The following is a 14,478-nucleotide window of genomic DNA, read 5'->3' on the forward strand; positions in this document are numbered from 1 at the left end:
GGAATTTTGAGATCGTAATAGACGTGACGGACTATAATGCGTTCAAATGAATTCAATGAATTCAAATAAATGCTTCTTCAAAATTTGTTCAATTTAAAAAAATAAAATGTATGAATAAATGCATGACGGTTTCCTCATAAATATGAAGCAGCACGACTGTTTTCAACATTGATAATAATCATAAATGTTTCTTGAGCATCGAATCCTCATATTATAATGTTAGTCCTGAAAACAACAGTCACACTTGTGCTCCTCGTCAGAAATGTGAGACAAATTTCTGTTTCTGTGGCCAAACAGAATCTGACTGAAAGATATCACACTCAAACACAACCTGTTCAGGTTTATGGTTTTGATTTTCTTGCATTTTTAGAGTTAAACTTGTTTTTTAAAATATGTACTTCATAAAAAAAGTTTGTTTAAAGTTTGTTTTTTACGTTTATTATTATGAAAAATGCACAAAAATACTATTTTGAATTTTTACCATTTCACTTTTTTAAAAAAAAAAAGAGATCAAACAAGCATTCAAGATTTACCACAGTTTTTGGAAAATTATTTTCAGATCTATGCGCAAAAAGTGAATAAATACCATATTTAGTAACATAAAATCCCCTAAAATCATTATCAAACTAAAGTATACTGCAATCATTTCATTGAAATAAATAAAAAAAATCCAATTCCAAAACATTCGACTCGCAAAGAGCACCAGAGGGTTAAAAATCATACAATGTCCAGAGATGAAATCATAAATGTAAAATCTTGTAGATTGAGTGTAACGTGAGGTTCGTAGTGTCCGTGTGCGAACTGGTGTCATGTTCATATGGACGTGTTTCAGCGTCTCCGACATTCCCAGCATTCCTGACCTTGAAGGTGAACCGTGTGTTTGTGGATAAATGAACCCAGGACTTCATGTGAGCGATCGGGAGGAAATAAGAACACTCTTTTGACCAAAGTAGCTTTTATTGTCTCAGTAACCATAAACCAAACCACAGCCATAGACAGTAGAATTAAAATCCACTGGATTTCTAGGTGAAGATTGAGGTTTCTAGTGTAAAATCAGGCCGTCAGACTGTATATTTAAGCTGAGCACGTCATGGAAAGATGTAATTTCAGCTGATTCTAGAGTTTAGAGTGACTGTGAGCAGCTAACAAGAAAAACACTTCATTCGCAATTTTAACTCAAAAGTTTTTATTATGATTTTACAAAATTATTGATAAGAATTTAACAACATTGTTGAATAAAACTGATAACAATACTGACATTAAAGCATCCATAAAAAACAAAGGAAATCCTCATCAGTGTGCAAACAGTTTATACATATTCTTCCAATGTCAGGTTACAGTTCATTATAAATTATTTAAATAGCATATATCTACACATATGACATTAAAATAGAAAAAAAAAAACTTTACCAATAACTTACTTAAAAAAAAAAAAACATCAATTAGGCACAAACTTATTTATATTAACAACTTTCCATTCACGTTCTACTGGGGCATCTCGTCTAAAACAAAATAGTTGTATTATTTACAGAAGAAATGTTTCACTACTTACAGTCGCTCTAAAACAAAACAGAACTGACTTATAAATGGCACTAATATCATTTGTAATTTTTGTTGAGTTCAATTATAGAACAGTGAGGTAATATTTGTATGTTTACATCATATTCCGCTCATATTAATTGAGCTCCTCCTGGCCTGAAGGAAACGCTTGTTCTCTTTGTGTCAGTAATACGTGACTCTGAGATGAGTTCTCACTCTTCCATCTCAACGCAATAAATAAATCACAGAAGTGCGCCTCTCTAATATCTCCACTTCCTTTTTCATTTAAACCTCTGAAGCTCATCTGTGTATTAATCTAAGACATGAACTTCCAAGTCACAAAGATCCTTCTAGCCCTGAGAGAGACTCCACTCTATAAACAGTGAAATTAAGACTCTTTGGTTCTGATTGAAAGCAGAAGGGGGTGTTTATGGAAAAACAAGCCTGAATCATTGAGTCCTGAAGATCTGGATGTCTCAGTGACAATGCTTTCACGAAGTCCGTCGATCCTGTGCGTCGTCCCTCAACAGTTCCTCCTGTGGGATCTCAAACCCAGCAGAATCAATCCAGGAGAAGCTCTTACTTCAGTTCATAAGCGACTGCTTTCTGTCATGATCATAGTCCACAGCGGATCTGAGGCGACGTGACAGAAGAGCTTCCCTTTACCCACCAAATGATAAGAAACAAGAAACTGACAGACTCCCAGTGAGATTCGAGGAGATCGATGAAACGAAAGATGAATTCTCGATCTGCTTCTGGGGTTTGGCAGTTCTTGCGCTCCGCGTTTGATCCTTGATCCCACCACAGAACAGAGTTATAACACACAACACATTTATACCGACAGAAAACAGGAGATAGCGGGCCGTCCTTCGGAGAAACAATGATGGGGTCGTTATACATCTGCAAGAGAGTGGAAAAACACTCATGAGCTTTGCTGGAACAACATTAAGAGCAATATTATTCTTTAAAGGTGACATATTTAGCCTCTTTTCACAAGATGTAATATAAATCTACGGAGTCCCCAGAATGTGTCTGTGAAATATCAGCTTAAAATTCCCCCAGATCATTTATTATAGCTTGTCAAATTTGCCCCTTTTTGTGTGTGAGCAAAAACACGCCTTTTGTGTGTGTGTCCCTTTAAATGCAAATGAGCTGCAGCCCCGCCTCCGTTCAGAAGAGGGCGGAGTCTTTACACAAGCTTCAGAAACTCCGGCAATTACAAAACAGGCCAATCTCACTCATCCCAGAATAACCAGTAGCGAGTGCAGCCTTACGGAGAGACTCAGGAAGAGCTTCTGAATGTTAGCGGAGACATTTCTGTAGTTGTTGTGGAGTTACACTGATCATCTCATCATCATGTTGAACTTCTCCACAAGTGTCCACAGTTCCTGAGGTCTTTATAAGACAGCGGTGACATGTTCTGGTCAATAGTGTTCAGTGCTCGTCTGTGCTCAACCACAGAACAGCTTCAGGCTCTGCTGGATCTTCATCACTGCGTTAGAACTGGTCTCTGTTGGCGCGTGTGGAACCAAATGTCGGCTGGTGTGTGTAAACGTGCAGATTAAGGGCCGGTAATATTATAATAAGATCCTCTTCATACGTCAGAAGGAGAGCGAAATCTGATCGGCTTATTTTTAGACATGTTTGCAGAGAAAGACTTATAAAACAAAGTTACTGGGTTTCACTTTGCACGTTTTCTCGATTGGTAGATACACCGGGGACCCGATTATAGCACTTAAACACGGAAAAAGTCAGATTTCCATGATATTTCCCCTTTAAAACCATCCAAATGACTTACCTCTGCATTCGTATTTGAGGTCTGAGAAGTAAACCATCTCTTGAGAGAAGACAAAGAGGCCAAGTCTTCCTCCAGCGTATGTCATGTCATGAATGCTTCCTGAATCAGCCATGACTTTCTTGCCCTCATACATAATAACTCTGGAAAGAAACAAAAGAAGAGGAGTGAGTAAAGCTGCTTTAGCTGTTGGTTAGAAACCAAGACCAATCTTGATCTAAGTTAATCCACACGTACCTGATGTGTCCGGTTTTGGGTCTGTGGATCAGGTGCCATCTGTAGGCAGTGTAATCCTTCCAGCCAATGTTCTTGGGGTCGTGCCAGAGGGTACGCACCTGCAAACGGTCCCAAATAAGATGAGTGGACATTTTAAAAAAACTCAATCATTTGAACATTCAGCTTGAGAATGATACATACTTGTCCTTCGGTGTCTCCAGTGTGCCACAAAGCGTTCCTGAGATGTTCGCCCGGTCCCGTAGTGGAGTTCACTACTTTAATGGACAGTCCAGAGTAACCCTGGGCTTTGGTGGGCGTATAAGACCAGTAGGTCTGTGTGATCTGTTTCCACATCACCACATAGAAACGTGAGCTGGATTGGTAGCCAAACACAAAACCGGCATAGTCGTCGTCACGGTCCGTGTTGATGAAGAACGTGCCGCTGAAGTCCACGGCATTGAACTCATCATAACCTGAGGAACAAGAAGAAGAACATTAAAGGATTAGTTCACTTCAGAATTAAAATGTCCTGATAATTCACTCTCCTCCTCGTCATCCAAGATGTTCATATCTTTCTTTCTGCAGTGGAAAAGAAATGAAGGTTTTTCAGGAAAACATTCCAGGATGTTTCTCCATATAGTGACTTCAATGGGGTCCAACGGGTCGAAGGTCCAGATGTGAGTTTCAGTGCAGCTTCAAAGTCTCGACACGATCCAGCCGAGGAATAAGAGTCTCATCTAGACAAACCATCGCTCATTGAAGAAAGAAAGACATGAACATCTTGGATGATGTGGGGGAGAGTAAATTATCAGGAAATTTTAATTCTGAAGCGAACTACTCCTTTAACGCATTGATGTAGATAAACGTGTTTATCATGAGCCAGTGTCTCTCAACCCCTTACCGACAGCAATGCCGGGATCACAGTTGACGGTCTGCAGAAGCTCTTTGCCCTGGTGACGGACAACCCAGTTGGGGTCGATTTGGGAAGTTCCTGTGGGATCAAGGGGAACCATCTGGAATCTGCGGAAATCTGTTTCACTAATGGCAAAGTTCTCCGGGCAAACATCATAAATATCTGGCACGTTATCTTGGTCAAAGTCGTCCTTGCAGACGTCACCTCGGCCATCACCTGGACAGGAGAAAATAAGGTTATTCTTGCACGAATTTGGATTATACAGAAAATGAACTGAAATCTACTCCAGTGTGTTTGACTCACCGTCCGAATCCACCTGATCTGGGTTGAAGGCGAGTCTGCAGTTGTCTCTGTCGTCAGGTACGCCATCATTGTCATCGTCATGATCGCAGGCGTCTCCTTTGCCGTCCTTGTCGTGGTCGGCCTGGTTGGCGTTGGGGATGTAGGGGCAGTTGTCAAGGTTGTTCTGATGTCCATCCTCATCGATGTCTTGGTTGCTGTCACACTTGTCTCCAACGTTGTCAGAGTCTGAGTCAATCTGTGACATGACATCGGTTAATATCAAGTCAAGTCACATTTATTTATATAGCGCTTTTTACAACACAGACTGTTTCAAAGCAGCTTTACAGAGATAACAGGAAAATAATGCAACAAAGTTTGTTTCCAGAAGAAAATAGCATCATAGTCCAGCTTAAGTAAGTTCAGTGATGGCTCATTTTTGTTGAAAAAAAGTTATTAATTTAGTTCATTTACATAAATAGCCGCTCTGGAGAAAAACGTGATGTCATCATCCAGCTCAGTTCAGTTCTCATATAATGGTGTGAATGCAGGCAGAGCAATAATATTGTTGAATATTAAATTAAATGTCCCCAACTAAGCAAGCCAAAAGCCAATGGCAACAAAGGTGAAAATGCAAAGCCTTCATCATCTGCTGTTCATGGTTGCACACTCGAGTCTTAAAAAGCATGTTGAAGCAACTCACCTGGTCAGGGTTGTGCTCCAGCGGGCAGTTGTCACAGTGGTCACCAACTCCATCCCGGTCGGTGTCTCTCTGGTCAATGTTGTACACGTATGGACAGTTGTCCTTCTCATTCAGAATGCCTGGAGAAATCAATTCCAGTGTTACACCAATGATTCCTTACAATGGTTTCTATGTCCTTCCTGAGTCCCAGGTTACGAAAGATTCATGACGTGTGACTCACCATCTCCATCGATGTCTATGGCACAAGCATCACCCTCGCCATTGTTGTCGGTGTCGGTCTGTTCTGGATTACTGTCGTACGGGCAGTTATCACATTGGTCACCAACTTGATCGCGGTCCTGGTCGTACTGTCTTGGGTTGAAGACGAATGGGCAATTGTCCTAGTTCAAAACAATAAGATCCAGCCAAGTCAGAGATGAAAAAGGGGAAGATAGAAAAACATCTGGATCCGTTCTCTACCTCCCCGGCAATTTTATAAATACATCCGCAAAGCACTGAACAAAATGAATGTCTTAAGCGATATGCCATGGACGTGATGGTTTGGGACACAGCTGTGCAGGAATCCAGCGTTTGGCTGCAAGACGCTGACTGTTTGTTTGCCCTGTCAAATTGTTTGGCTGAATTATGGATGTTAAATCAAGGGATCCAGCAAGGCTGGACGGAAGCCACCACAAAACGCTTTATGTATATGCTACTGGCAATGTTTCTTTCTTCTCTTTTGTTCACTCTGTTCTTTCTTTTCTAGTCAGTAACATGCTATCTCTAAATGCTTTTGCAGAAGAAGAATGTGTTTACGACTTACCCCGTCATCAGGGATCCCATCATTGTCATCATCACTGTCACAAGCATCTCCAGTTCCATCTTTGTCATAGTCTTCTTGCCCAGAGTTGGGAAGGTCTGGACAGTTGTCCTAAAATACGAGATGTTTTGATGAAGATTTTATAACCTTGTTGTATATGGGGATATGGTAAGGAAATGGTTGCATACCTTCTTGCAGTGGTAGGTGGCGTTTTCCACACAGAGGAGGTCCTTGTTTGGCCAGCCGTCCAGGTCTGGGTCTTCTCCGCAGATGTAACCGTTCCCAGCATAGCCTGGTTTACATTCGCAGCGGTACATGATGTCGGAGAAGATTCCCAGGTAGATGCAGTTGGCATTCTTATTACAGTCATGGGTGCTGTCCTCACATGGGTTTCTAGGCGTGCAGACCTGTAAGAAAGTTGAGTTTATGGAGGTTAGCACTTCATGAAACAAGAAAGAACTGTCCCTTCCCATTGTTGATCATTGTTCTAGACTGCTCTAACCTGTTTATTGGCAATGGCTTGCTCTGTTCCCCGGCCGAAGGGCTGTTTTCCGGAGTAGCGCGGTGGGCAGGGCAGGCAGTTGTAGCCCGGTTCTGTGTTCTCACACTGATGGACTCCATTGAGCACAAAACAGGCATCGGGAACTTCTTTGCACTGCAGATACCAAACAATATTTAGAAACACCAGTATCTCCATTTAGAAGTCTCCATCTCTTTAGAATGGCAGTCTCACCTCATCAATGTCTTGACACTGGACTCCATCCCCAGTGTATCCAACCGGACACTCCCCGCACATCCAGGAGCCGTCGGGGAAGCTAGTGCATTTGGTGCTGGCGAAGCACGGGTTGGAGAGACATCCATCTGTTCATGATAGTATGGAAGTCTGTTATTTTTGTGCTACAAGAATCTTTAGCTTGATCCTTAAAGGTGACATATTATGCCCCTTCTCACAAGATGTGACACGAGCTTTAGATACTCTGGCAATAACAAAACAGGCTTACAAAAATAAAGTTACTGGGTGTCACTTTTCACGTTTTCTGGGTTGGTAGATGTCCAGAGGACCCAATTATAGCACTTAAACACGGAAAATGTCAGATTTTTATGATATGTCCCCTTTAACAATGAAGCATGTCTCACCAACGGGACACGACTGGGCGTTGCACAACCGGCTTCCTTTGGAGTCACCCAGGCATTCTTTTCCACCGTGTTTGGGAGCGGGGCTGTTGCACAAACGGTGTCTGCGCTGAAGTCCTCCACCACACGTGACGGAGCAAGAGTCCCATGGTGACCAGGGTCCCCAACCTCCATTCACTGAGACACAGAGAAATGCATTACAGTGTCAATTGGGATCTCAGGTTAAATGCTGCAAATACTCCAGCAGTCATAAGGCAGACACTCACCTGGGCACAACGGCTTCTGGCATGGTTCGGTCTGGCGACCTTCTCCCTCGCAGTCTTGGCCCCCCATCTGAGGCGTTGGGGAGTTGCACAGCCGGATGCGAGTGATGACGCCCTCGCCACACGTCACTGAGCAAGAAGACCAGGGAGACCAGTGGCTCCAGCCCCCATTCTGCATGACTGCATGAAAACAGGAATAAGTGTTAAACATATGCATGTAACCGGTCCTAATTGACCCACTCCGAGTGGGATCCCAGACAGCAACATTGTGTCTGCCCAGATCTGGCCTACATCCGGTATGTGTGGATTCCACATGTACCAAATGTGGGCCGAATCTGGGTCGACACAATGTTGCTGCCCGGGATTCGAATCGGGGACACTGGCATGGGAGGCAGGCGCACTAACAAGGATACAAGACCGCAGTGGATTTTTTAAATTAATCATAAATAACATTTATTTTTCTTGCAGGATTAACAATTATATGCTTTTGAAACCTGAAATGTCCCCAAACACTCAGTCAGTCAGTGTGTCTGAATCATGTCCAAATATAGCAAAAGGTGAAATGAAACTAGACAGATGTCTAAATTTATAAACTTATGACTTTGAGTAACAAAGTGGAAATTTAGTAACAGAAGGGTTTGCTGGATTATACATATTAAGAACCAATCATATTGTAGAAAAATGATGAAATGTATCATGTCACCTTTGCCATGCTCTTATTATATAAAACCTGTTGTATTCTTTTTGCTGGTGGGATTCTCTCTGAAACTGGTCTGAGATCCTCCGGCCGTGATTAAAGAATATTCAAAGGCATTGTCTGGAGTCTGTCTAGTTAATGCTGCGCAGCAAGTTAGTGGAACACTAGAGATCTTATTTCCCAATCAATAGTGTTGAACGTCGATCAGAAGATGTTTTGATGCGTTGATTAGGATACGACCCAGGTAAACTCAAGTCAGGTGCGTAGGGGAAAAATCTACCACAACGCACAGGTCTTACTGGCTCACGTTACATGCATGATGGTCTGAATATGACCAGTGACGGATGCCAGGTCAGCGTATTGTTCAACTCACATCGTTTGTCGCATTCTTGCGTGTAACAGTCTCTCGTCTGGACGGACGTGCCATCACAGTTGCTGTTGATTCGGTCACAAGAGCGTCCACGCTGCTGAATGCCTCTTCCACAGGTCACCGAACAATGAGTCCATTCGGACCAGGGCGACCAGCCATCTTCTGCACTCGCATCACTCGCTTGAGGAAGAGAATCAGACAACAGGGATATCAAATAAGTTCAACTAGCCACCAAACACTGTCGTCGTGCAAATGAACTGCCAGAACACATTAAAAGTTTCTGTTTTCTGTTAGAATGGTGTGTGTTAGCGCCCCCTAAATTAACCACTAATGATCTTTGTAATGGAAGTGAATCAATCAAACTAACTTTCGCTGGACAATAACTTTATTCTAGAGCTGCTGTAAAGCCAAGCAATCTCTGTTACTGTAATCTCCTATTATCACTTTGAAACAATCTATATTGTTAATGGCGCTGTTTAAATCAAGGTGACTTGACTTGACTTGACAGATCAGACGAACATAATGAATAATGAATGTTGAGATTTAACAGCTGGACTCACGTGTTCCACAGCGCGGGCAACATTCGCCATCCGGGACAGTGGCGTTGGCGCAGGGCATGAGTGGGCAGGAGATTTCACGACACACAGTGGCCGAGTTCTGTGAAATATTTGAAGCAAGTTTAATGGGACGATCCCAACAGCTGCACTTAATGGATGAGAAATAAACGTCTCTCTGCTGGCTTTCGGTTTGCCAGTAAAGAGTGACCCCTGGAAAATCTTGTGGTGATATAAACTATAAACACATCTGACCGGACTAACAAAGTGTTTTTATGTGGCCAACATGAGGGTGGAGAATACAGACTGAGTCAGCGGCCACAACCGCACACACACTAACACACACACAGACACACACACACACACACACACACACACACACACACACACACACACACACACACACACACACAATGGTCTCACCGGAAACCAGAGTCAGCGGGTATCACTCACCAATTAAAACATTCCTGAATCTCGGCCATTTAGATGCATGTGAAACACAGAACAGACTGAGAGAGTAAGACTTTCAGCACCTGTTTCCGTCCTCCCAACACTGTCCACCAGGGCTTTTGACTAAGTTCCCCATCCTTGGTCAAATGTGGTCTGCCCACATAAAGGAGTAGTTCACTTTAAAATGAAAATTAGCCCATGATTTACTCTCCCTCAAGCCATCCTATGTGTATATGACTTTCTTCTTTCAGACGAATACAATCAGAGTTATATTAAAAAATATCCTGGTTCTTCCAAGCTTTATAATGGCAGTGAATTGCTGTTTCTGTTTTGAAGTCCATAAAAGTGCATCTATCCATCATAAAAGTGCATCTATCCATCATAAAAGTGCATCTATCCATGATAAAAGTGCATCCATCCATGATAAAAGTGCATCTATCCATGATAAAAGTGCATCTATTCATGATAAAAGTGCATCTATCCATGATAAAAGTGCATCTATCCATGATAAAAGTGCATCTATTCATGATAAAAGTGCATCCATCCATGATAAAAGTGCATCTATCCATGATAAAAGTGCATCTATTCATGATAAAAGTGCATCTATTCATGATAAAAGTGCATCTATCATCATAAAAGTGCATCTATCCATCATAAAAGTGCATCTATCCATCATAAAAGTGCATCTATCCATCATAAAAGTGCATCTATCCATCATAAAAGTGCATCTATCCATCATAAAAGTGCATCTATCCATCATAAAAGTGCATCTATTCATGATAAAAGTGCATCTATCCATCATAAAAGTGCATCTATTCATGATAAAAGTGCATCTGTCCATCATAAAAGTGCATCTGTCCATCATAAAAGTGCATCTATCCATGATAAAAGTGCATCTATCATCATAAAAGTGCATCTATCCATGATAAAAGTGCATCTATCCATCATAAAAGTGCATCTATTCATGATAAAAGTGCATCTATCCATCATAAAAGTGCATCTATTCATGATAAAAGTGCATCTATCCATCATAAAAGTGCATCTATTCATGTTAAAAGTGCATCTATACATGATAAAAGTGCATCTATCCATCATAAAAGTGCATCTATTCATGATAAAAGTGCATCTATCCATCATAAAAGTGCATCTATTCATGATAAAAGTGCATCTATCCATGATAAAAGTGCATCTATCCATCATAAAAGTGCATCTATTCATGATAAAAGTGCATCTGTCCATCATAAAAGTGCATCTGTCCATCATAAAAGTGCATCTATCCATGATAAAAGTGCATCTATCATCATAAAAGTGCATCTATCCATGATAAAAGTGCATCTATCCATCATAAAAGTGCATCTATTCATGATAAAAGTGCATCTATCCATCATAAAAGTGCATCTATTCATGATAAAAGTGCATCTATTCATGATAAAAGTGCATCTATCCATCATAAAAGTGCATCTATTCATGTTAAAAGTGCATCTATACATGATAAAAGTGCATCTATCCATCATAAAAGTACATCTATTCATGATAAAAGTGCATCTATCCATCATAAAAGTGCATCTATTCATGATAAAAGTGCATCTATACATGATAAAAGTGCATCTATACATGATAAAAGTGCATCTATCCATGATAAAAGTGCATCTATACATGATAAAAGTGCATCTATCCATCATAAAAGTGCATCTGTTCATCGTAAAAGTGCATCTATCCAAAATTAGCCTGCGAGTAAATCATGGGCTAATTTTCATTTTTGGGTGAAGTATGCCTTTAACCGTCCTTGGTCAAATCTGTTCTGTCCACTAGACCAGTACTAACCAGTATAAAGTAAGTGAAAAGCGCAGTTGAAGAGTGAGAAGAGCTGTACCTGACATGTGCAGTGTGTGCAGCTGTCCACCGTCCACTCGCTTTTGTCTTGGTAAACAATTCCGTTGTGCAGACAGACGCCTTTGTGGACTTGAATGCGGTTCATTATTAAGCTGTTGTCTGCTCTCTGAATGGCAGGAAAGAGCACAGAGAAACTGTCATTAGAAAGGACTTTAATTATAGAAATATCTGGCATTACAAGAGCAACAGGGTGGAGAGACGCATGCAAAAACGTCGACAGCTGGATTTGATCCTCACCACTTCGCGGAGCTCGTTCGACAGCTGCTTCACCACCACACCGAGGCCCTTGAGCTCCGTGAACATGCTGGTCAGATCGTCGCAGGAGAACCCACAGATGTCCTGCAGATCTGAGGGGGAAAGCATTCTGACGTTAAAGCCATGAGTCCACGCCGAAACATCACATCACATACGCATGAGGATCACCTGACCTTTAGACTTGTGTCCGGTGTAGTCGGTGCGGATGGCCGGACTCGACCCATTCACTGCGTTCTCAAAGCTCATGACATCTGTGATGAAGGTAGCTGTCAAAATATTCATTGAGTGGTTAAGCTTTAATACAACATTCATATTTTCATTTTAGTGTTGGGCATCCAAAATAAAAGCTTGTGTTTACATAATATATGTGTGTGTACTGTGTATAATTATTTTGTATTTATAAATACACACATGCATGTATATAATTAAGAAAAATTTGATATTTATATATAGCCTAATATAAATTATGTATAAATATATATACATGCAAATATTTACATGCATGTGTGTGTATTTATGTATACTATATAATTATACACAGTATGCACACATATATTATGTAAACACAAACTTTTATTTTGGATGCGATTAATCATTGCCCAGCACCACTTTATTTTTATTCATTTAAATTTAGGCATTTATAACATTTTATAAGCTCTTGCTTTCCCTGGGAATCGAACCCATGACCTACTCTCGCCATGCGCTACTTGAACTACAGGAAAGTCCAATTTGACATTTTTCCAATATTTAATCATATAAACAGTGTGTTTTTATAGCATTTATCAATCACATTTTATACCATTCACAAAGTTGAGCCAAAGTAAAGACTTACAGCTCTCGCATCCTCTATTGCGTAAGATCGCGTCCAGCGTCGTTCCAAACACAAACCGCACATTCTGGAGAACTCCCTGGAACAAATGGGACAAAGGTAAAAAACCGAGACTGACAAGAAAAAAAAGGTAACACTTTATTTCGATGTTCCACTTTAGACATTCTACTAACTATAAATAACTTTGCAACTACATGTCGACATTAGAGTATTAGTAGTCTAGTCTTAATATCTACTAACAGTTTATTTTGATGGTCCCCAAAAGACTATAAGTAGCTTGGCAACTACAAGTCAACTTATTCTACTAACCCTAACACCTAACCATAACCTAACAGTCTACTGACAGTCTAGCCTTCTACTACTACTAATAATACATTTTATTTGTAATGCGCCTTTCTCAAACTCAAAGCGCTAAAGCTTGTACAGATCAAAGTACTCTATATGAGAGTATTACTCTATAAATACTACTCTAATGAGAGTTAGTTGACACGTAGTTACTTATAGTTAGTATAATGTCTAAAGTGGACTATCGAAATAAAGTGGAACCGAAAAAAAAAGTTATTACGCGAAACATTGAGAAAGAGACTGTAAAATTGCGCGCGTCTTTACGCGTTTCCAAACTCCTCATTAGAGGAAGAAAATAGTCATTAGATGGAAATAGATTAAGTCAACAGTGACCATGCAGCTGTGATCGATCAAAGCCAGCTCTTCTCACCAGGAAGCGGTCTGATTTGGCGGCTCCTTTAGCGATCCTCAGGCTGGCGATGTCCGCGCTCTCCTGACTCAGAATCTGCTGGATCGGAACATCGAGTTCTTGCGTGTTGATTTCCTCGCAGCCCACATGAACCTGAGCCCGATCCTCCTGCACGAACACCGTGATGTTCCTCCAGTGCCCGTTCGCAACATTCACATCATCGATGGAAACCACATGCTGCCCGCTCGCGGTCCGGTACACCAGATCCACCGTGTTGGCTTTCCCGTTGGATATGATCTCGAACACGGACCCGGTTCCGTCGGTCCTCTCCACGGAGATCAGGCTTCCCCGAGTGCGCTTGGCTTGCTTGAGGCTCGCGGTGAAGATGAAGCCCCTCTCGCTCTGGATGGAGTAGATGAGGTCCCTGAAGGAGAGCTCGGGCACGGAGGGGATCAGGTTCGGGTTCAGGATCTTGTACGCGGGACTGTTTGGATCGGGTCCCTTCACTAAACTCACCCCGTGATGCTTCTTATGCAGATTAGAGAGCTCGAACAGGTCGAACACGGAGTCATCGTCCAGCATTTCTGTGGATTCGGAGACACGTGAGCGCGCACGAATATAAAACAAGTCAAGTCAGCTTCATTTATAAAGCGCTTACAATACAGTGTTTCAAAGCAGCTTTACAGAGATAACAGGAAAATAATGAAACAAAGCTTGTTTCTAGATGAAAATAGCGTCATATTCCAGCTTAAGTAAGTTCAGTGATGTTTCATTTTTGTTGTAAAAAAGTTATTAATTTAGTTCATTTATATATATATATATCCGCTCTGGAGAAAACCGTGATGTCCAGCTCAGTTCAGTTCTCATATAATGCAGGAGATCAATAATATTGTTGAATATTAAATATTGGTGTATATGACACACCATGGTCATAAAACACCGCAGAAGCGAATAAAGAGTGTGTTCTCACCTGCATGTCTGCTGCCCTCGGAACTCCACAATAAGAGACACACAACGAGTCCTCTCAGAGTCATGATTCCTCTGAAGCTGGAGATGAAACACTCTAATAACTCCCTCAGTCTCTCTGACTGTGTG

General features: G+C 41.3%; 1 protein-coding gene across 1 annotated transcript in view; it reads right to left on the reverse strand.

The window, feature by feature from the left end:
* Positions 1–1,169: 1,169 nt before the first annotated feature.
* The window catches only part of thbs1a (thrombospondin 1a), a 13,328-nt gene continuing 19 nt past the window's right edge, over positions 1,170–14,478 (reverse strand). Inside the window, exons 1-22 of the mRNA XM_081347444.1 lie at positions 14,354–14,478; positions 13,405–13,967; positions 12,693–12,768; positions 12,034–12,126; positions 11,843–11,952; positions 11,586–11,711; positions 9,269–9,365; positions 8,712–8,888; positions 7,645–7,821; positions 7,382–7,555; positions 6,978–7,105; positions 6,747–6,899; positions 6,433–6,651; positions 6,248–6,355; positions 5,666–5,825; positions 5,446–5,564; positions 4,767–5,001; positions 4,452–4,679; positions 3,752–4,023; positions 3,572–3,669; positions 3,338–3,477; positions 1,170–2,439 (exon numbers count right to left, since the gene is read on the reverse strand). The exon at positions 14,354–14,478 is cut by the window's right edge and continues 19 nt beyond it. Of these exons, the coding sequence (XP_081203570.1) occupies positions 2,432–2,439; positions 3,338–3,477; positions 3,572–3,669; positions 3,752–4,023; positions 4,452–4,679; positions 4,767–5,001; positions 5,446–5,564; positions 5,666–5,825; positions 6,248–6,355; positions 6,433–6,651; positions 6,747–6,899; positions 6,978–7,105; positions 7,382–7,555; positions 7,645–7,821; positions 8,712–8,888; positions 9,269–9,365; positions 11,586–11,711; positions 11,843–11,952; positions 12,034–12,126; positions 12,693–12,768; positions 13,405–13,967; positions 14,354–14,417 (3,525 nt within the window). The 5' untranslated portion in view covers positions 14,418–14,478 and the 3' untranslated portion in view covers positions 1,170–2,431. The remainder of the gene's footprint in view (positions 2,440–3,337; positions 3,478–3,571; positions 3,670–3,751; positions 4,024–4,451; positions 4,680–4,766; positions 5,002–5,445; positions 5,565–5,665; positions 5,826–6,247; positions 6,356–6,432; positions 6,652–6,746; positions 6,900–6,977; positions 7,106–7,381; positions 7,556–7,644; positions 7,822–8,711; positions 8,889–9,268; positions 9,366–11,585; positions 11,712–11,842; positions 11,953–12,033; positions 12,127–12,692; positions 12,769–13,404; positions 13,968–14,353) is intronic.

This window comes from Scardinius erythrophthalmus (genome assembly GCF_964197995.2).
Source record: "Scardinius erythrophthalmus genome assembly, chromosome: 19".
Classification (NCBI taxonomy): domain Eukaryota; kingdom Metazoa; phylum Chordata; class Actinopteri; order Cypriniformes; family Leuciscidae; genus Scardinius; species Scardinius erythrophthalmus.